The sequence below is a fragment of the Bos mutus genome, chromosome 1 (assembly GCF_027580195.1).
Source record: "Bos mutus isolate GX-2022 chromosome 1, NWIPB_WYAK_1.1, whole genome shotgun sequence".
NCBI lineage: Eukaryota > Metazoa > Chordata > Mammalia > Artiodactyla > Bovidae > Bos > Bos mutus.
The window spans coordinates 52,042,118-52,065,266 of record NC_091617.1 but is presented as its reverse complement, the minus strand read 5'-3'; the positions used below and the strand labels follow the sequence as shown (position 1 = coordinate 52,065,266).

General features: G+C 38.5%; 2 protein-coding genes across 3 annotated transcripts in view; one reads left to right on the top strand and one right to left on the bottom strand.

Moving 5' to 3' along the window:
* The window catches only part of HHLA2 (HHLA2 member of B7 family), a 154,205-nt gene extending 147,869 nt beyond the window's left edge, over nucleotides 1–6,336 (bottom strand). For both annotated transcript variants that reach the window (XM_070368845.1, XM_070368839.1), the window contains exon 1: nucleotides 6,188–6,336. The gene's annotated coding sequence lies outside the window, so the exon portion shown is untranslated. The remainder of the gene's footprint in view (nucleotides 1–6,187) is intronic.
* Nucleotides 6,337–9,716: 3,380 nt separating this feature from the next.
* The window catches only part of IFT57 (intraflagellar transport 57), a 73,989-nt gene continuing 60,556 nt past the window's right edge, over nucleotides 9,717–23,149 (top strand). The window contains exons 1-3 of the mRNA XM_005910178.3: nucleotides 9,717–10,060; nucleotides 13,805–13,967; nucleotides 14,692–14,810. Of these exons, the coding sequence (XP_005910240.2) occupies nucleotides 9,849–10,060; nucleotides 13,805–13,967; nucleotides 14,692–14,810 (494 nt within the window). The 5' untranslated portion in view covers nucleotides 9,717–9,848. The remainder of the gene's footprint in view (nucleotides 10,061–13,804; nucleotides 13,968–14,691; nucleotides 14,811–23,149) is intronic.

Below are 23,149 nucleotides of genomic sequence, written 5' to 3'. Positions count from 1 at the left end.
TTTACCGTCCTTTGTCAAAAATACTACATGAGCCCAATTCTAACCACCTCTGAGTTACTCATCACTGAGTTTCTCCTGCATTATAAGCTCACCACACATATTAACAAACTGTTTATTTTTCTCTTGTTAATCTGTCTTGTCAGCAGGGCCTCAGCCAAAGAAGCTAGAAGGGCAGAGGAAAAGTGCTTTTCAACTTCAGCTTACTGGACACTTTATCTCAGTCATTATTTATTGACCTGGTAACCACAACTCATTTGAGATGACAAATCAATTCCCTTTGTAGAGGCAGATATACTAGGAAATTAGTAAAATTTATGTTCCAAGGAGCATTGCCCCTTGCGTTATCCCTCCTAAGGCCCTGAGGCTCATTTTGAAATCAAATTTTATATTTCTTTATATTAGGAAGAATCCCCATCTCCAAATTCCATAAGCTTCAAGCTCCACAAAGCCCAGATATGCCCACCAGAGGCTTGTATAGCAGGCTAAGAAATGTGGATATTGTCCCAAATGGAGGATCATGTATGGATGTCAGGCAGGACAGTGATGTGTCCATATTTGCATTTTAGAAAGATTACTCTGGAAACAATGTGAAAGAGGACCCTATTTGCAGGGGAAATATAAGGAAGCTGACATTGTATTTCAAGCAAGAATAAAGACCTTTTTCTTTTTCTTTTGTTAAAAGGACCTGTGTTCCTTTTGAAAGAGCAAGATCCTCTGGGGCATTTCTAATTTTACTTATAAAAGCTCTGGCCTCCCATTTCAGAAGTATTATTCTTCCTTCAAGAAGCTGAGGAGATTCGGATCTTTTGCAGTGTAACAATCCTTCCTCGCCTTCAGAAAGCAAAATATGGAGTTTCCATATTCAACAATGCTAACTTACTAGCATAAGGAGAACGGCAAGAATTTATTTTAAAATTACCTGTCAGTTTAAAAATCGAAAATAGAACAGGTTTAAATAGAGTATATGCTATATCCCTGGATGATAAACTTAATGTTACAAAAAATATACTAAGAGTACATATTTTAACATTAAATAAATTTAGAGCTCACCTGGAAGAAGAATGTATCATAAACAAGAAGAGTGAGGGAGTTAGAGGTGGGTTGTTCTACCTGAGAGTAAATTTTAAAGCCACAAAAAACAGGGCTTTTTCCACAGGCATGAGAATAAGCAAAGAGAAGTCTGTTCAAAGTTTGAACTTTGAAAATGGACCAAGTATAAACATTCCACATTAATAGGGTGAGAATGAGCTGGTAGATGGCTAGTCATCTTTTCGTAGTTCTGTGGGATGAAGGGGAAACAATCAATTTTTCCTCTAGGTGGGAGCTGTAGGGAAGGTCGCTCATTCTTCCTGGCGGCTGAGACAACCACACAGTCTATTACCATCATAACTGTTTGTTCTTCCTCCGAAAGTGACTATGACAAATCCATACACTGCCTTGGGGTACTGCTGAGAAGGAAGAAAAGTTTTATACAGAGTTTATGAGTATTCTTCTGCCCTCTATAATTTTTTTGAAATGTACATTGGGGCATGCAGATAAAGCACAAAAACACACTGAAAATGGTAAGATGTTAGAAAGTCACAAAAAGTTTTTAGTTTATGCTCTTGATTCAGGCCTGGGTCAGATGATAAAGACTCTGCCTGCAATGCAGGTGACCCAGGTTCAATCCCTGGGTCAGGAAGATCCCCTGGAGAAGGGCATGGCAACCCACTCCAGTATCCCTGCCTGGAGAATTCCATGGACAGAGGAGCCGGGCAGAGTATAGTCCATAGGGTCACAAAGAGTAGGACACGACTGAGTGACTGACACTTTCATATTGGGGTGAGGGCTTTAGAATGCACTTACACACATTTCAGTTTGAATTCTTAGTGAATTGGACAGAGGTGCACGTTCTTCTTCAGATTGAAAATACCTGACTCTATAGGCAGACCCCTTGCTAAAGTTCCCAAGTAAAAAGAGTCAGGTCAGCCCCTCTGCACCTTTCAGCTAAAGGGCATCAACCCCCACAGACCTCTCCAGGCAAGAGATCTACCTCAATTATATAAATTCTCCTACCAATTTCCCCTAAAACTTACACTCCTTCAGAGCCTAGGAGAAAAACAGGACTCCAGAGAAAGTATGTACAGAGGAGACACAAGCAACTCTGCCTTGTGGAGAGGTATGACAGAAGTCTGGAGAGCCTTTTTCGAAAATACTCTCTACTTCTCCATATCCTAGACTGCACCTCCCAATTTACACATATATCCCACATGAGCATATGAGCTGTTTGAGCACAGAGGCCAAGCTCCTAAGTCTTTGTATCACCACGCCCAAGCATAGTGCCTAACACATGACACATACTCAAGTATTTGCTGTATAAAAATTTAGAAACTACTCTGTCAAAAGCAAAATTCTGATCTCTAGATCAGTTTGGACTATCGCATTCTTGCCTTCAGAAAGAAAAAATTCTCTTTTTGTCAAAATCTCACTAGATGCAAAAGCAGAATGGATTAGTTGTTCTATTCAGGCACCAAAATATGTAGGTATGGAGTAGGAAATCATTTCCACTAAACACCTAGGAATAAAAATAAGATGTTTGGATTTAATGCTTTAGTATCATGTAATGGTTTGGGCAATGGGTTCCAGAACCTCAGGACAAGGTGCTAATAACTGTTCAACAAACAGCCATCAGAATGGCTGATGTATTGTGTATTGCAATGCAGAGCTGTACTACAGAAATAGAATGGGATCCTATGGTCCTGCATCCCTATATCCTATGTTTGTCTTTGTCTCTGGAAAAACTTTAGCCAGAGAGTAAGTTTAATCAGAGAAGTGAGAAAATGCAGAAACAAAGGTAAACAGTCAAAGAAGACCAAGTAATAATAATGTAAGCATAATCAAGGACCTTTAGTACCTTAAGGGCTACAGATAATATTCTGAGCCATATTCAGTCTTACAGATACTGAGTCCTCCACCAGGTGGTAGAAGTTAACTACATGAAGACTAGACTGTAGCCATGATATAAAGCTGCCACAATTCCAAAAAAACTCAAAGAAATGGAAACAAACCAATCCTGGAACTGAAGGTTCGTTGTACTTAAAACAATTAAAATAATGCCGGTTAGGCCACTGATGACTACTTTCAAGATGCCAGTCAGGGCTGCTGTGCTGTGTCTGCATGTAACCCCTTTCCTCAGCCTATAAAAACTCTTGCCCATGGTTTGTCAGTGGGGGAGGGGTGGGGGGGGGTGGGTAGGCCTTTGGGCAGGCATCTGCCTTCCACCCTCCACCCCTCACCTGTTGCCAGGATCCAAAATAAAGCAAACCTTCCTTTTCACCAAGCCAGCCTCTTTATTAGCTTTTGAGTGGTGAGCAGCCACTTATGGTTACACTATGAAAGCGTGGCATCTAGCAGATTTTGCTTTTATTAGGCTCTAGGGACCCCCGTTAAGAATGATTTTTTTATGACATTTGTTATTTAATCTCCATCTTGAATTTAATTTTTCCTTGAGAGAAAAGATGCTGTCCCAGACTGTAAAATAAATTGAATCATCTCAATCTAGACCTTAAAGAATAAACCTATTTCTATTTAACCTTCAAAACTCTGACAAATCCAATCAATCCTTCTTGTTAGTACCCAATATATATTAAAGTGTTACTAACATATATGATGCAATAGAACGCTATATCAAAAAACCAGAATGAATGTTTCAATATTTGCAGAGTTACTTACCTATTTTCCCACCTAACAGTATATACTATAGCTGATCAATCTTTAGCAGACTTTAAAAAAAAAAAAAAAAAGCTTCGGACCCTCTTCACTACTTCAGAACCACATAAGAAATTCAGAAATGTTGCATTTTAATGTCAACTATTGCAGCAAAAGTTGCCAGTGCTTGCTCACATCCCTTTTCACCAGATTGATAGTGCATTCCCCAGTTGCTATGAATATTGGGGCTCAGTGTTCACAGCTGCATTCTTTTCCAGAAAATTACCCTTGCCAATAGACGCCACCCCACCCAGAGATGTATGTGGACAGCCTACAGCCAATGAACCAGGGAGGAAAGGGTATAAAGGGCTTCTTGCCCCACAGTGGATACATCCTATGGAGACATTTGTGCCCCAGGGAACATACCATGATGCCCGTTACTACGTTCTGTTGAATCTCCTTCCAAATATTTAACTATCATTTTCTCACTATTCTAATTGCCCCTCATCCCAGTTCAGAACCATCTCTCACCTGACTATTCAAATTGCCAAATCGGTAGTCCCTCCTCTACAATATTGCCTGAATACTCGAAGATGCAAATATAATCATCTTCCACACCCCTCCCACAGCACATGCATATCTACGTGAAACCCTTCAATAAACACCCCCATCATCTACACAGAGGGAGGAAATGGAACTCAGTTCACCATGCACTTCGTTTCTCCTCCAAGAAAATGAAACCAGGGAACAAAATCTTGAAATACACAGAATGTAATTGGATGACATTTATCTATCTTGAAAGCCAAAGTTAGCTGAAACAGTTAATTAATCCTAATTAATAATTAGATTAATAATCTTGGAGTTAGAAGACTTCCTTCCATTTAGTAGAGAACTAAAAAAAATGAAGTAAATCCAGGGAAATGGGTTACAAAACTATTCACTTCTAAGTTAGGGAGTTTGTTACAGCAAGTTAGGACTTGCTGTGTCCTATGGTGTTTGGGGCAAGAATCTCTTGTATCTCTGGCCCAGAAATTGGTACACTGGATGGGAAATTTCACAGGTTCAGGTAGGGATGATTAGTTGCCAAGGGGGTAAGTAATGAAGAGAGTCAAACCTACAGTAGTATAATTACGTTAAATAAAAACACGTGCTTCTTTGATATTTAAGTATCTAATGTTTCAAAGTTTAGCCTGTTAGAGAAACAGACTTGAGATTCTGAGTAACCGATTTAGACTTTTGGTTTACATTGACACCTACCTTTACAAACAGTATTGGAATATTTAATAGAACTTATTTCCCTCCTCTCCCATTTTTTACTTTTAGATTCAGGAGATCTTATAGCATCTGCAATAGTTTGTCAGATAATATCAAAACAATGTAATAAGCTTATGTTTCTTACAGTTTAATACCTCTATAGGAATTTAAGTTGTAAATCCCCTCATTAAACTCTGCTGTAACAAATTTACTGTACTTACAAGTTGAATAAGATTTGAATATCAAAAGAGTAAGGCTTCTCATTGTGAACTTCAATGCATTAATAAATCAAATATATTGAACAACTAACGTAGCCCCTGAAATAATATTTTCTGTGTTAGGTCACAGGATTTTGGATCCTAATGATCCAAAATCATTAGGATCTCAGTGACATACAAACCCAAGTTCAGATCCTTGTAAAATCATAAAACACAGCAAAATTGAGCTGAATTCCTATATGACAAAAACGTCCCCTCCTTGAGATGGTTTCTGAGTTTTCTAGTTCACTATCGCCATTCCCCATACCACATGTACACGTCACTCAGCCACTCAGTTACCTTTACCCTCCTGGTTTTTATAAAGGCACTAGCTGTTTCAACCCATGTATCCAGAGAAGTGGTTCTCAACCAGGGGCCTACTGTCACCCAGGGGCCAGCAGGCAGTGTCTAGAGATATTTTTGGCTGTTACAGTTATGCATGGGTGCTACTGGCATCCAGTAGGTAGAGGCCAAGGATGCTGTTAAAATCTTACAATGCACAGACTAGCTCCCAACAACAAAGAGCTGTCCAGCCTAAAATGTCAACCATGCTAAGGTCAAGAAATCCAGACCTAAAAGGATACTTCTAAAACTCTCCAACATGGCACAGAGGCCTTACAATGATCTATCATCTTTGTGTGTCCTTGGAACCAATCCACTGACATTAAATAGATCACAAGTTTATCTTTATTGTTTAGAGTCCTCTTTGGTATTTAATTTCTTAAAATTTGAAGAGTTTCTCATTTAAGTTTATTCTTTATTTCCTTCAAAAAATCCTCCCTTACACTGAAATTATTTTGCTTCCTTCTAACCATCCTACATGGAGAAGGCAATGGCACCCCACTCCAGTACTCTTACATGGACGGAGGAGCCTGGTAGGCTGCAGTCCATGGGGTCGCTAAGAGTTGGACACGACTGATCGACTTCACTTTCACTTTTCACTTTCATGCATTGGAGGAGGAAATGGCAACCCACTCCATTGTTCTTACCTGGAGAATCCCATGGACAGAGGAGCCTGGTGGGCTGTAGTCCATGGGGTCCCACAGAGTTGGACACGACTGAAGCGACTTAACAGCAGCAGCAGCAGCAGCAACCATCCTACAAGTATTTCACATTTACATCCTCAATCCATATGGAATTTATATGCTGGAATTCAGAGATGTAATTTTGTTTCCATATAGATAACCCATAGCTTCAACAGCATTTATTGAATAGTTTATCTTTCTCCACTAGTTGGTAAAACCTATCATATACTGAATTTTCATATAAACTCACCTGTTTCCAGGCTATTTTCTATTTATTCCTGAGGTGCCATTATTTTAAATTATATATTTTATTAGGGAACTTACTATCTGATTTCTTCCTCACACTTCTTTTACTCTTACATGAGTTTCAGTATCAGCTCTCATGAAATTTTAAGTTGCAACTACACTGAGCTTATGGAATAGGTTAAAGATAACTGATTTTTCTTATTGATGAATATTATATCCCTATTTGGATTTTATAAGCCTTTAACAATTACTCTGTAATTATCATGACAGACTTATTCCTGGGTGCTATATATAGTTTGTTTCTGCGGGTTTTGGTTTAAGTAAATTTTCTGATCTCTAGCACAGTTTTTAAGAGTGGATATCTTCACTTTGGTTTTGACCTAATGCTTCACATTTAAATGTTACTTTTTTCCTTCTAGATTTTTGGCCAATACTTTCTATCAGGTTAAGAAGTTTTATTCAGTTAATGGCTTTCTAAGTTTTTAACATCCCGAATGAGTGGTACTAAGCCATTTATAAAACAAAGCAACTTTGTTCTTTAAGTCTGTTGAATCTTCTTGGAGGACTTCTTATATTCGGAGATGCAGATGGAAAGCATTCCTCCATCTTTGAACCCGCCTCCTTTTCACCCCTAGCTTTGCTCATCTCTCAGGGAAATCCATTTAGCTTAAATCACCTTTGAATGGAATGCTCTTCAGTTTTCAGAGATTAACCCATTCACAGCAATATCTTAAGGGCCTTAAAAATTACCTTCTATCATTTCACAGACAGTTTGCAAGAAATAAAAGTCAAAGTTAGAAGCCTAGCTCTTAATTGTGCTCAAACACATACAATGAAGGATAAATCTCTAAGATTCTTGAAAGTACTCACATGCTGCAACATCCTACTCTTTTCAAGCTCTTATTTAACTCCGCAGTCAGTGAGCAGGTCCTGCCAAAATACTAACACAAATGTACCCCCAAACTTCTGGGTGGTTGAGAAAGCTGGAGGAGGATTTGAGTGTGTATTCTCACACACGTGAAGGGAACTACTTCCATCAGGCAAAAGGCCTCTTGAAGTGTTAAACTATTGTGGGTAAACAAAAATTCAGCAAAAATAATCTCTAGGCCTTATAAAAATGAAATAGTATTTCAGAGTATTCTTTCCTATCTTTTTTTCCCTGTGGGAAAATATGTTCAGCCTTGAACAGTGGTTTTTTCTTTGTTTCATTTTTTTCTGTGACAGTTACTAGTGGACAGTTTATATTTTAATGTCTTTTTTTTATTCTTCACATAATTAAGGGGGAAATAATTCTTCATACTGGTTTCAAGCCAAAGTGTATCAGCATTGTACCTGGGAAGGAAATGGTTAGGTTCTGGGAAAGATTCTCCCCCCCGACCCCCAGCAAATGTCCCCAGTCAAAATACATATGTTGTTGGAGAATTTGTCAGCCAGAAAACAATGTTTGACTGTTTCATTCTGAGTGTTATATATAATTTTCTGAAAATGTCAGAATATCTTATGTAAGCAGTCTGCCTTCAAGTGACTATCTCCTTGATTATAATCAATTTACCTGTAAAGTCTGACACTGTTTTGAGAGTCATCTTAAAAAGCCACAGGTTACTTGCTAATCAAGGACCTCAAAGGATATGTGCTGTGTTTAGTCACTCAAGCATATGACTGAGCTTTAACTCTCTTCTTCCAATCCTAATAGACTATACATCTATCTTGTTCTCTGAAAGTTACAAAGACATATCATAATATCCCTTACCCACATATGTGGTGATTGCTGTTGGTCTATATCAGGGAGAAACACCGTTCTAAGGAGGAAAAGAAAAACAACAATTTGGCAGCGGGCTTTTGGCAGTGGGTTGGAATCAAATCCAAAGTTCCCACTCATTTTTATTAAAAGCAGCCGTTAATGACCTGCAATAGGCAAACAATGCTATTTATTTTTAAAGTGGTCTCCCCCTTTGAGCTATTTTCTACATAAATCAGTTACTTTATGCATTTACTTTCTTCGGTAAGTAGGTAAAGGTATTTGCCTTTCTGATTTTTCACTCTGATCCTTTATAAATCTCAGAAACAGGTTAGGTCTAGGCTGATATAAAAATGAGAAGTGCTCTTCTGCCCATTTTTCTAACAAAAAGATACTACAAATAAATTTCAAACTTCAACTCTGTCAAAAAATGGGCCTCTGTATTTTCTAGTAACAGATAAAAGTACAGAGATCAAAAATCACATAAACACATAGTTTCAATCTCTTGCCAAAAGTTTTCATCTCCCAGGAAACCCCCAGCATCTACCACTTACCTGATTTTTCATATAGCTGGTAGGAAAACTGCTTGATACACAAGCTTTTTTTTGAGACCTGTAAAGCAGTCAGTTATGCCTCCTTCCTTGTATTGGTATTTTTCAGGTCAACAGCTGCACAGTACAGTGGTAACATTCTGTCTTTAGCCACACTTAGAGCTACAGGGGAGGGGATTCCTCTCAAGATTATCTCCTTTGTTATTTTAACAAGGTACCCCAAAACTTTACACAACATGTAATGGCCTTGAAAGATTAAGCAGCAGGATGTGAGTTTAGAATTTTTGTTTCTGAGGTACAACAAACCCTTTCCTATGCCTCCTTTCTGCTTATCCTCTGCCTTTCTTCTTCCCCTCCCAACCAACAACTTTTCCCATCCCTGGAGTAACAGCAGAGAATTATAATACTTCAAATCTTGCAATATACTGTTAAATCAAATATTGCATTCCCGAATGAGAGACAGATTAAGAAAAATAAGGAAAATTCTCTTTGGAAAACTCCTGAAGTAAAGGGAAACCTATGATATCGACTATCTTTACATCTGTGAAAACTTTCAATTTTGAAAAGAAAAATTAAAAAGATACCAGTGGGCTATGGTAGCCTTCAATACTGCACGCCTCCCTCTCTCTTTAATCTTTTTATCTGCTACCAGCTGACTCAGACGCCGACTCAGAGGCCCTTGATGACCGTTCCAAGCCTCCTAGAGCCTCCTAAGGACCATCAAGAAAGCACAACAGAAACGCCCGCCGACCCTCACTCTTTAATATGAAGCGGTAGGAGGCGTGGCCCAATGTGACTAGGAGAACGCCACGCCTATGGGGCGGGGCTGCTTCAGCCTCCGCCTCTCCAGAGGCGGGGGAAGGGGCGGGGGAAGGGGCAGGAGCCAGACGTGACGCCCTCAAGGAAGCCCGCCCTGGTTGGAGAAAATTTAGAACGTTGGAGCGGGGGAAGGGGGCGGAGTCTAATTTTCCTGTTGTTGGTGTGCCCGGGTCGCCTGGGTAACCGGCCGCGCTGGTCCTGGCTGCGCCAGCGCAGGCCGCGGAGGTCTCTGGGTCAGAGCTAGCGCTGTGCTCTTTCGGTCTGTTCCGTGATGGCAGCCGCCGCCGCTGTGGTCACCCCGTCGGGTTTGGAGGATGAGGTGTCTCGGTCCCGCGGCGAAGGAGCGGGGGAGATGGTCGTGGAGCGGGGGCCCGGCGCGGCCTACCACATGTTTGTGGTGATGGAGGACCTGGTGGAGAAGCTGAAGTTGCTCCGCTATGAGGAGGATCTCCTCCGGAAGAACAACCTGAAGCCCCCGTCCAGGTGGGTGCCCTTGTCCCCCGAGCGCCTGGATGCGGCTGGGCCCTGGGGAGAAGCCTTCCTCCGACCTTTGGGGAGCGCGGGTTACCAAGCACTTGCCTCTGTCTTCCCACGCAGGAAAGAGCACTTCACCCCAAAGTTGGCGACGGAGGTCCGGACTGCTCACGGAGTTTAGACTTGGTATTTTTGTAGGGAGAGTAAAGTTTTGGAACTTCAGAAAAGGACTGGAAGGCAGCTTGCTTAGGGCACTCACGCAGCTTCATAAAACGCAAACTTTTTTTTTTTCTGATTGTAAATATAAAACAACCTCTTATAAAACTCAGAAAACTTACAATGTGTAAAAAAAGTACTGCAATCACTCATGATCTCATCCTCAAAGATGAATACCATAATCAATTTAGATCTATTTCTAGTTTTTGTTTTCCTTTTCCAGAATTTGTCCCTACAACTTGTAACTTTCGTACCGGACACCTACCTGTGCATTTTATAAGTGGTTAGTAAACTTGTTCACTAATTGCCGTCTTTTAAAAGACTTCTGTCTTTGCAGTAACAGTACTTTTGGAAACTGAGAAGTGAACAAGACAAATGAAGTGACAATGGAATTGTCTCTTTTTCATAGAACCTGAAGTTCTGCTCTGTTCTGTTGGGGGGAAAGTCCATCATATTCTGAAGCCGCGGCTGGTATTGGTTGCTGAAGATGATGGACAGCCAGCACTTTCTCTTTAAATTAGTGTAGCCTAGTGATAGGCCTCATAAATTTTGTAGTTTCCTTCACATTAATACTTATTTTTTTTGTATTAAATTTTTGTGTTTGTTTAATTGTGTAAGAGGCAGTTTAGTTTAAGAATCTGTAGTACTTTCTCTAAATGACTATACCTAGGCTCAAATTATTTTCTTTTTTTTTTTTTCAGAGTTCTAGGACTTTTAATCTGTCCCAAAATTGCTGAAGCAAAAATCATGATAAAACGTCTGCTTTCCTTTACACCCCCCAACGCAAAATAAAAAAAACTCCGTAGGAAAAAAATGGTTTTGTACATGGGAAGAAACATTATGAATTCAAAACTTACAGATAAGGGTTAGCTCTATCACTCTTTAAAAAGTTTATACGAATATCCAGTCAACACCAACAGGGTTACCTCCCTTGAAATGTTATCTATACGGATTTCCAAGTAGACCACAGAGCTGTATACTGTCTTGGAATGTCCTCAGAAGGTTCTGTCATTGATCAGTTAACAGAGTAAAAACCCCAGAGTCCTTTCAAATGGAAGAGGGAGAGACAGGGATAGAAGAAAACTATTCAAACTTCGTCTTTCCTTGTGTTCAAATTATTTACCTTGACAGTTTAAATTTAATTCCTTACTCTCTTCCAGTAACTTCCATTAGAAGATAATGTTGGCTTCATGTAAGCTGCCCATATTGCTAAGCCAGTCCATAATAGAAAAGTTAGAGGAAGAAATAATGTTGCTTGATCCATGATATAAATTGTAAGATTGGAAGTTATTACTTAAATGAATAGTGTAATATAAACAATCAACATTTTCTGTTAATAAAAATGTGTTTTTTTTTCTCCAAGTATATTTTTCAAACAAAAATAAATTGGCTTTAAGATTCTGTTGATAACAATCTCTGTTATTTCCTCAGAAGTTCAGGAGGGTACTTTGAGTCATGGATTTGCATGGAGATATCCTAGTCTACGGAGAAGGCAATGGCACCCCACTCCAGTACTCTTGCCTGGAAAATCCCATGGACAGAGGAGCCTGGTAGGCTGCAGTCCATGGGGTCGCTAAGAGTCAGACACGACTGAGCGACTTCACTTTCACTTTCCACTTTCATGCATTGGAGAAGGAAATGGCAACCCACTCCAGTGTTCTTGCCTGGAGAATCCCAGGGATGGGGGAGCCTGGTGGGCTGCTGTCTGTGGGGTTGCACAGAGTTGGACATGACTGAAGCGACTTAGGAGGAGGAGGAGGAGGATCCTAGTCTAAAGGTTCTCAAAGTATGGTCAACAGATTAGGAACATCAACATCACCTGGGAACTTATTAGAAGTGCAATCCTACAGGCCCTTTCCTGAGTCCAATATATCAGAAATCCTAGAGGGTGAGGCGTAGAAGTCTGCTTTTGCAACAAGCCTTCCAGGTGATTCTGATACCCACTTAAGTTTGAGAACCAAAGGTCTGTCTAGTCAAGGCTATGGTTTTTCCAGTAGTCATGTATGGATGTGAGAGTTGAACTATAAAGAAAGCTGAGTGCCAAAGAATTGATGCTTTTGATCTGTGGTGTTGGAGAACACTCTTGAGAGCCCCTTGGACTGCAAGGAGATCCAACCAGTCCATCCTAAAGGAGATCAGTCCAGTGTGTTCATTGGAAGGACTGATGTTGAAGCTCCAGTACTTTGGCTACCTGATGTGAAGAACTGACTCATTTGAAAAGACCCTGATGCTGGGAAAGATTGAGGGTGGAAGGAGAAGGGTCTGACAGATGACCAACTCAATGGACATGAGTTTAAGTAAACTCCAGGAGCTGGTGAAGGACTGGGAAGCCTGGGTGTGCTGCAGTCCATCAGGTTGCAAAGAGTCGGGCACGACTGAGCTATTGAACTGAACTGAACTGAACTGTCCTGGGTCTACAGTATCTATCAGTATCCATTCCTCTGTCCTGGAGTTGTTATCAGCTAATAAGGAAAAAAAAAATGAATTATTAGTACTGGGTGAACATATACCTACTTGGAAAGACTTCATGACCTTTTTTCCCTCCCAGCTGTTATTTTCCAGAACATTTAAACTTATCCTGCAAGAAAAAAAATTGGGAAGGAAAAAAAACTGGAAAAAAAATCAAGAAGGAGTAGATTGCTTATGAAAAATAGTTATAGTATCTATAAATCTAAGTATAAACAATAGTAATAGCTTCACATAAAAGCAAAATAAGGTCTTTGATCAAAGTAACAAATGCTGTGGCTTGCAGGTTTTATTCCTTATAAGTTTAGGTGTGAATCATGTTGGTCCTCAGAGGGCTATTTTTAGGAGGCTAGGGGCTTTAACCTAAAGTCCACAAATGTTTGTTAGACTGGGATATACACAGGCAGTGGTTCTTAATCCTGGCTGAACCTTAGAACTATCTAGGAAGCTTTTGAAACCTATCTACTCTAGACTTCACTTCCAAAAGTTTTGATTTAATTCGTGAGGTAAGAAGCAATGTTTAGTCAGATAGCAGTAGTTTAACAAGCTCTTCAAGTGATTTAGCCAATTGAGAACAGTATATAGTATACAGCCAATTTGAGAACAACTGTCTATAATGGTGAGTAGGTTAGAAACAGTAAATAAAGATTAACAGTTACACTGTATTAAAAAAAAAAAGTAAAAATGCATAGTAAATAATCATTACTATCTTTATTTTAAACTCCAAGAGTCTCTTAAATTTCAAATTACCATTTCAGGAGATATTCTCTTATTAATTATCCTGACACATACATGATTTTGTTCAAAGTTCTGCATTCATCAGTGCATTTTTTGAGTTAAAGTCTTTGAACTAATATTTTGTGTCCAGTAGAAATTGCCCTTATCCTGTTGATTAAAATCTTTACTATAAGAGTGTGGTGGGTTACTAGAAACCTCAGAATGAATTGTGAGTGTCTTTTGATGTTAAAGTCATTGGGACAAAAAATCCTTTGGCAATTTCAGATTTTGTTCATTTAACTACTATGGACTTGTTTGTTATTTCATATTCTGTTCTCCTTTGTTTTGGAACAGACACTATTTTGCACTGCCTACCAATCCCGGGGAACAGTTCTACATGTTTTGCACCCTTGCTGCTTGGTTAATTAACAAAGCAGGACGCCCCTTTGAGCAGCCTCAAGAATATGATGATCCTAATGCAATAATATCTAACATATTATCTGAGCTTCGATCATTTGTAAGTATAAACAACTCCCTTCTTTCTGCATGTTTGCAAGTTAGGACATTTTTAATCTTGATAATTCAGCAACATAAATGCTAGCCTTTTAGAAGAATTCTCTGTGAATAACTATGTGTGTGTGTTCAGTGTGTGTTCATTATTAATGTTGATATGTCTCAGAGATGAATTTATGTATACTTAGTTCACCTTCTAAAAAATGATTAAAAACTAGAAAGCTGAAACACTGTATTTTGAAAAAGAACTTTGATTTAATAGACCATGATAGCAGTGGTGCTTTTCATTTCTGACTTTTCCTGGGGACAAGCAGTAAGAATTTTTGGCACACACATTATTAATTTTTGACAAGTGAATCACTTCATCCTTCACATAGTTGTTTAACAGTATGATACCAACCTAGTGGTTTTACTGATTTTTCACCCTAATAACATCAGTGATTTGTTCTGCTGTCATGAGGTTATTGTCTTTTAATTTGATACTATTGCCTTTTAATTTGATACTTTTGACAATAAAACATCTTCATTTTCCTTTTGTATATATGTACCAATGGATTTTTAAAAGAAGACTAAAGAGATGGATTTCTGAGAAGCAATGTAATTACAGTTACTTTAAATCATTTGAAGAATCAAGAAGTGATACATTTATTCAACAGTACTTTGCTTAAAATATTTTGACATTGCAATATAAATAACAAATAATACCCAGTTTATCTTTTGTATTTCAGGGAAGAACTGCAGATTTTCCTCCTTCAAAATTAAAGTCGGGTTATGGAGAGCATGTATGCTATGTTCTTGACTGTTTAGCTGAAGAAGCATTAAAATATATTGGTTTCACTTGGAAAAGGTAAAAATTACCCAACCTGGAAATAGTAATTTTATGTGCATAGCTTTTTCTTCTAACTGTTCAAAGCTATTTAACTGAACTGATAGGAAGTATTTCCTCTTGACCGTTAAACTAAAAATGCCACAGGTAATTAGAAAAGTCAGTACAGACAAAATTGAAATATCTAGTATCTTCAAAACTAGATATTCTACTGTTCCCCTTCCCAATTCAAATATATAGTTATTAAAGATTTAACTATAACTATATCCTAGTCAATTGAGTATATTTTTTTGAAATTTCTTTGAATATATTTATGATACAAACAAAGATAGTATATACACGGGAAGTAACTGATAGCCTACAAATTTAAGGAAAAAATGGAAATTAATAGAGTATTTCAAGTGGGATTTTTTTCCTTTGTTTATAGTGACGAGGCAAGAATAATACTGAAGAAACACTCTGTTAGATATTGTTCATTACTTCTTTCTCTGACCTATGATTTGTTTATATTTCTGTTGCCATATCTTTCCCATGGTATTAAAGTCATTTATGTACAAGTCTTTCTTTCTAGAAATTATGAAATCTTTGTATGGCAGTTAGCATAGCATTTGGTATATCATAGATACCCAGTAAATGTTGACCACATGGATGAGGAAATAAAATATTTAGAAACTGTCAATTTGTATAGGTTATAATTAGAAAATATATAAATTTTGTCTTTTGAAGACTGAGATTATTGATAGGTTAAAAATTGTGGAAGGCATTATTTAGGTAAAAACATGAGCAAACAGTGATTTTGAATTAGAACTAATTTCTTGGAAAGGTATATATATTATTTCTATATTTTAATGTATTAGAGAAGGAAATGGCAACCCACTCCAGTATTCTTGCCTAGGAAATCCCTTGGACAGAGGAGCCTGGCAGGCTACAGTTCATGAGACTGCAAAAGAGTTGGGCACAATTTAGTAACTAAACAACAACAACAGATTTTAATGTATATTCAATTACATTCTCTCAGGAAAACAGTCTACTCTTTATTAATGAATACTTTTAAACACTTACTTGACTTAGCTTATCATCAAGTTGAACCATATGAAATTACAGATAGTCATCTATTTTTTAATTAAAAAAGAGTGGCAATTGCATATGCTCCAACTCAAACATTACGACTTAGTGCAATATGGAGAATGAGTATATATGATCCACATTACTTCCTTATTAGAGTCTATGAAAAGTTATGAGATATCCTACATTTGTAATTTTTAGAAATTTTTAAATTTATTGCCCAGTGGATTCTAAATTCAGGAACTATTAGTATTTCAGCTACTATTTAATTTGGTACTTCCTTTGTTTCTTAGTATATCTTATTCTTGGCCACATATTGTAATTTGGATAATTTATAGGGACCATATATACATGGAGAGAGAAGGAGGAGGGAACATTGAAAATCAGATTAGAAAAACATTGAAAATCAGAATTACATATCAGCTATGTGATATGTAAGTGACAAAGAAGTTACATGTTTGTATATGCTTATTTTGTATATTTAAATATGCTAAAATAAACCCTAGAAAACATAGAAATCCTAGGAAAACATTGCCTTTAAGATATAATCTAATTCTAGTTAGTAATAACAAAAATAGGAAATTTATCCTTTAAGATTAATTTGGTGTGTAGTACTTTCCTTCCGTAATATTAAATGTCAGTTTTTGTTTTTTGTTAACCTTTCTGAGGTATGGATTTTTATAAGTTTCCAGAAATAAATGCAAATACTTCTGAATATTTTTAATATGAGAAATGTGTGTCATTAATCTTTTTTTAAAGCATTAAAAATTTCAGTATTTAATAAGGATTATTTAACTTAATTTCAATGTACAGTCATTAAAAGGAAAGAGAAATAGAAACAATAAAGAAGCGTAATAGCACATACATCACCAAATTAGGCCAACCAACATCCAGAACTTAAGCAGCATGGTGGGAAGTTCCAAATAATAGCAGTCTGGAGTCCCGCTTGGGAAAAGTATGTCCACGCCACAAATGAGACTTCAAATTGCAGTTTCAGGGGCTTTTGCTTATAATCCCAAGGTGCAAACTAATATCATCAGTTTGTGTGCAAAAATGAAGCTCTGGTTTTATGTTAACACTTTTACAATGCTGTTTGTTTTATCTTACGAGTCATAGGATTCCATTAAACCCTGGGCACAGTTGGCCAGGCCTCCAGGAGCTCAAGAATTCCAGGCCCACTCCCTTTTTTATTTAAAGTGCTGCCTGACTAGTTGTGCTTGCAGACAACCATGGAATATAGGCTGTGGCCAGGCACATCAGAAGCAAGGTCAGAGACCTCTCTCATGCTTCTGAAGCCTGAACCAAAGCTTCCTCCATTTTAATTTCCATAATAGCCTCAGGATTGTTTATACTTAAGAGCATAGGAATAAGGCAAAATAACATGAACAGTCTTGTTAATTCTGTAGGTCAAATTACAATTCCAAAACAGTCAAAAGAAACAAAAAACAAGCAAAGAGTTAAACAATGGAAAAAAACCATTTCTGAGTGATAGGGAATGTAGTAAAGGAAAAGTCCCACCAGGAATGAGAGGTATGTTTTTGTACATTAACTCCTATATCCATTAACTTATCAGCTATGATAATAGTAAAAACAGTAGTAAACCAGTAAAATATTCTATCAAGATACAATTGTGTTTTCCTATGTTCAGATGGGAAAGAATCCGCCTGCAATGCAGGAGACCTGGGTTCAATCCCTGGGTTGCGAGGATCCCCTGGAGGAGGGCATGGCAGCCTGGAGAATCCCCATGGACAGAGGAGCCTGGTGGGCTATATTCCGTGGGGTCGCAAAGAGTCAGACACTACTGAGCGACTAAGCACAGCATATGAAATCTTTTAATACTTTGGTTCCTTGCAAAATCTTATGTAGGGGTTCTAAGGAAAAGCTAATATTAGGAACAGACAAAGTAGGAAATAACATTGAAGTCAATAACACCTGAATTTTCATGGTATGGGGGGGAAATAATAGGTGGTCCTCTTCCAATATAAAAGATCAATGTATATTAAGCATCCAGAGAAAGGGATTCCTAAGTGATACATTAAGCTAATGTTTACATCATCAGTTATAATACTAATTGAGGAGTGATTTCAAAAAACATACTGTAGGTTTTAGGGGAAACAGTCCATTCACAATAGTTGATGAAGTTCTCCAATATGCAGGGTTCCCCATATGCAAGAAGTTGTTCCACATCACAGTCTATCATTAGCCTTGTCACAATCGATCAGTAAGAAGGTACAACTATTAAAGTAACACATGACATTGGCATATAATCTTTGTGTTCAAGGCTTGAGCTGTATCTTTACCAATGGGATGTGATCTAGCAGACAGATCAATTTTGTCCATAGAAAGGCAAAGTTAAGAAAGGACAGGCCTTGTTTGCTGAACAAGCGAAGTTATCCGAGTTCAGGTCCAGCTCAGGTTTCTCCAGCTGAAGATTATCCTATAGCTTTCTTCATATTTTTTTTAATCAAGGCATATCCTTGAAGGTTGAGGCGTGGATGACAACCCACAGTACAGTCAAGCTTCCAAGAATAACTTATTCATGAGATTAACAGTGGTTTAAATGGCACATTTTTCTTGTCTGGGGATCATCACTACAGTATTATCCTTCCCCTGAGCAATCACATCAGCAGGTGTGGGAGGACCACTAGGCTGCTTTACTCAGACTTCAGCTCCAACTGCATGTATTTCTTTTTTTTAAGATCATTATATAGTCCAGTTGTTTTTAAATATGACTGCGCATTAGAATCACATCTGGAACTTTGGAGAAAAAACAATAGCTGGGCATTTCTATTTTTTCAAAAAATTCCAAGATAATTCTAATGTGCATCTGGATTTTTAAAAGTGATTATGGGTTTTCCTATTAAATGATAGTTTTAGTGATTTAGAATTATGTTATTTTCTGTTGACCAATCATGATGCAGTGGTATTAAAAGGGATAATAGTTAAATAATCAAAATCACAATAGTAGATGACTTTTATCAGTTTTCATAATCAATAGCCAGACAAAAAATAAAAGATAATTACAATTGCAATAATTACATACAATCTAGAGAGTTAAGTAGACTGATGATGTAAGTGGAAGTGCATACATGCCCATGTTTTCATCCACCAGCCAGTCTATATATTTTGGTATTTAATCCATTTACATTTAAGACAATTACTGATCTGTATAATCCTGTTACTGTTTTCTTAATTGTTTTGGGTTTATTTTTTATAAATCTTTTCTTTCTCTTGTGTTTCCTTCCTAGAGAAGTTCCTTTAGCAGTTGTAGATAAAGCTGGTTTGATGGTGCTGAATTCTCTTCACTTTTTCTTGTCTGTAAAGCTTTTGATTTCTCCATCAAATCTGAAAGAGAATCTTGCTGGGTAGAGTATTCTTGGTTGTAGGTTCTCTTCTGTTTTAGCACTTTAAATATATATGCCAAAAAAAAAAAAAAAGCCACTCCTTTCTGTCTTGTAGAGTTTCTGTTTAGAAACCAGCTGATAAACTTATGGGAGTTTTCTTGTAAGTAATTTGTTGCTTTTCCCTTGTTGCTTTTAATATTTTATCTTTGTCTTTAATTTTTTGTCTTTTTAATTACTGTGTGTCTTGGTGTATTCCTCCTTGGGTTTATTGTGCCTGAGACTTTCTGTGCTTGCTTCCTGGACTTGTTTGACTGTTTCCTTTCCCATGTTAGGGAAGTTTTCAGATATTATCTCTTTAAATATTTCCTTGAGTCTTCTCTCTCTCTCTCTTCTCCTTATGGGACCCCTATAATGTGAATGTTGGTACATTTAATGTTGTCCCTGAAGTCTCTTAGGCTGTCTTCATTTCTTTTCATTCTTTTTTCTATATTCTGTTTTATGGCAGTAATTTCCATCAATCTTTCTTCCAGGTCACTTATCCATTCTTCTGCCTCAGTTATTCTGTTGTTGATTCTTTCTAGTGTATTGTTCATCTCTGTTCATTTGTTCTTTAGTTCTTCTAGGGCTTTGATAAACATTTCTTGCATCTTCCTTCTTTTCTGAGATCTTCCTAGATCATCTTCTCTATCATTACTCTGAATTCATTTTCTGGAAAGTTGCATATCTCTACTTCATTTAGTTGTTTTTATGGGGTTTTATCTTGTCCCTTCATCTGGGACATAACCCTCTGCCTTTCCATTTTGATTAACTTTCTGTTACGTGGTTTTCATCCTGGTAGATGCAGGATTGTAGTTCTTCTTGCTTCTTCTGCTTGCTCTCTGGTGGGTGAGGCTAAGAGGCTTGTGTGAGCTTCCTGATGGGAGGGACTGGCAGTGGGAAAAATTGGGTCTTGCTCTGGTGGACAGGGCCCAGCTCAGTAGAACTTTGATCTGATTGTCTGCTGATGGGTAGGGCTGCATTCCCTCCCTGTTAATTGTTTGGCCTGAGGAAACCCAGGCCTGGGGTCTGTAGGCTGTATTTTAGGGTTAATGGAGATCTCCAAGAAGACTCACCCAAGGGGCACCTCCCATGACTGCTGCTGCCAGTCCCCCTATCCCCACAGTGAGCCACTGCTTACATACGCCTCCAAGAAGACACTCCAACACTAGCAGATAGGTCTATTTCAGTCTCCATGGGGTTACTACTCCTTTCCCCTGGGTCCTGGTCTGCATAGGATTTTGTTTCTGTTTTCCAACAGTAGAGTCTCTATTTCCCCCGCTCCTGCGAAAGTCCTATAATCAAATTGTGCTGGTCCTCAAAGTCAGATTCCCTGGGGATTCCTAATCCTTTTGCTGGGTCCCCAGGCTGGGAAGCCTACCTTGGGGCTCAGAACTTTCACAAAAGTAGGAGAACTTCTTTGGTATTATTGTTCTTCAGTTTGTGCATTACCCACCCAGCAGTTATAGGATCTTATTTTATCATTATTACACCCCTCCTACCATCTCGTGGTGGCTTCTCCTCTGTCTTTGGACATGGGGTGTCTTTTTGGTGGGTTCCAGCATTCTGTTGATGGTAGTTTAAGAGCTAGTTCCAATTTTGGTGCCCTCGCAGGATGAGATAACTGCACATCCTGTTACTCTGGCATCTTGATCCAGTGCCCTATGTGTCATTAATCTTGGTAGAGAAATAAGTGTTCAATACTTACTTTTACTTTCCAACACAAGAGATGACTCTACACATGGACATCACCAGGTAGCCGATACCGAACCAGATTGATTATATTCTTTGTAGCCAAAAATGGAGAAGCTCTATACAGTCAGCAAATACAAGACCAGGAGCTGACTGTGGCTCAGATCATGAGCCCCTTATTGCCAAATTCAGACTTAAATTGAAGAAAGTAGGGAAAACCACTAGACCATTCAGTTTTGACCTAAATCAAATCCCTTATGATTATACAGTGAAAGTGACAAATAAATTCAAGGGATTAGATCTGATAGAGTGCCTGAAAAACTATGGATGGAGGTTCATGACATTGTATAGGAGGCAGTTATCGAGACCATCCCCAAGAAAAAGAAATGCAAAAAGGCAAAATGGTTGTCTGAAGAGGCCTTACAAATAGCTGAGAAAAGAAGAGAAGCTAAAGGCAAAGGAGAAAAGGAAAGATATACCTGTCTGAAAGCAGAGTTCCAAAGAGTAGCAAGGAGAGATAAGAAAGCCTTCTTCAGTGATCAGTGCACAGAAATAGAGGAAAAGAATAGAATGGGAAGGACTAGAGATCTCTTTAAGAAAATTAAAGATACCAAGGGAACATTTCATGCAAGATAGGCACAGTAAAGGACAGAAATGGTGTGGACCTAACAGAAGCAGAAGCTATTAAGAAGAGGTGGCAAGAATACACAGAAGAACTATTCAAAAAAGATCTTGATGACTCAGATAAGCATGATGGCATGATCACTCACCTGGAGCCAGACATCCTAGAATGCAAAGTCAAGTGGGCCTTAGGAAGCATCACTATTAACAAAGCTAGTGGAGGTGATGAAATTCCAGTTGAACTATTTCAAATCCTGAAAGATGATGCTGTGAAAGTGCTGCACTCAATATGCCAGCAAATTTGGAAAACTCAACAGTGGCCACAGGACTGGAAAAGGTCAATTTTCATTCCAATCCCAAAGAAAGGAAATGCCAAAGAGTGTTCAAACCACCACACAATTGCACTCATCTCACACACTAGCAAAGTAATGCTCAAAATCCTCCAAGCCAGGCTTCAACAGTGTGTGAACTGAGAACTTCCAGATGTTCAAGATGGATTTAGAAAAGGCAGAGGAACCAGAGATCAATTGCCAACATCTGTTGGATCATCAAAAAAGCAAGAGAGTTCCATAAAAACATCTACTTTTGCTTTATTGACTCCACTAAAGCCTTTGACTGTGTGGATCACAACAACCTGGAAAATTTTAAAGAGATGGGATATCCCATCTCTTTACCAGACCACCTGACCTGCCTCTTGAGAAACCTGTATGCAGGTCAAGAAGCAACAGTGAGACCTGGATATGGAACAACAGACTGGTTACAAATTGGGAAAGAAGTACGTCAAGGCTGTATATTGTCACCCTGCTTATTTAACTTACATGCAGAGTACATCATGTGAAATACTGGGCTGGATGAAGCACAAGCTGGAATCAAGATTGCTGAGAGAAATATCAATCACCTCAGATATGCAGATGACACCACCCTTATGGCAGAAAGTGAAAAAGAACTAAAGAGCCTTCTAATGAAAGTGAAAGAGGAAAGTGAAAAAGTTGGCTTAAAACTCAACATTCAGGAAACTAACATCATGGCCTCTGGTCCCATCACTTCATGGCAGATAGACAGGGAAGCAATGGAAACAGTGAGAGACTTTATTTTTTTGGGCTCCAAAATCACTGCAGATGGTGATTGCAGCCATGCAATTGAAAGACATTTGCTCCTTGGAAGAAAAGCTATGACCAACCTAGTCAGCATATTAAAAAGCAGAAACATTACTTTGCCGACAAAGGTCCGTCTGCTGCTGCTGCTAAGTCACTTCAGTCGTCTCCAACTCTGCGACCCCATAGAGGGCAGCCCTCTAGGCTCCCCCATCCCTGGGATTCTCCAGGCAAGAACACTGGAGTGGGTTGCCATTTCCTTCTCCAGTGCATGAAAGTGAAAAGTGAAAGTGAAGTCGCTCAGTCATGTCTGACTCTTGGTGACCCCACGGACTGCAGCCCACCAGGCTCTTCTGTCCATGGGATTTTCCAGGCAAGAGTACTGGAGTGGGGTGCCATCGCCTTCTCCGTCATAGTGAAAGCTATGGTTTTTCCAGTAGGCAAGTATGGATGTGAGGGTTGGAATATAAAGACAGCTGAGTGCCTAAGAATTGATGCTTTTCAACTG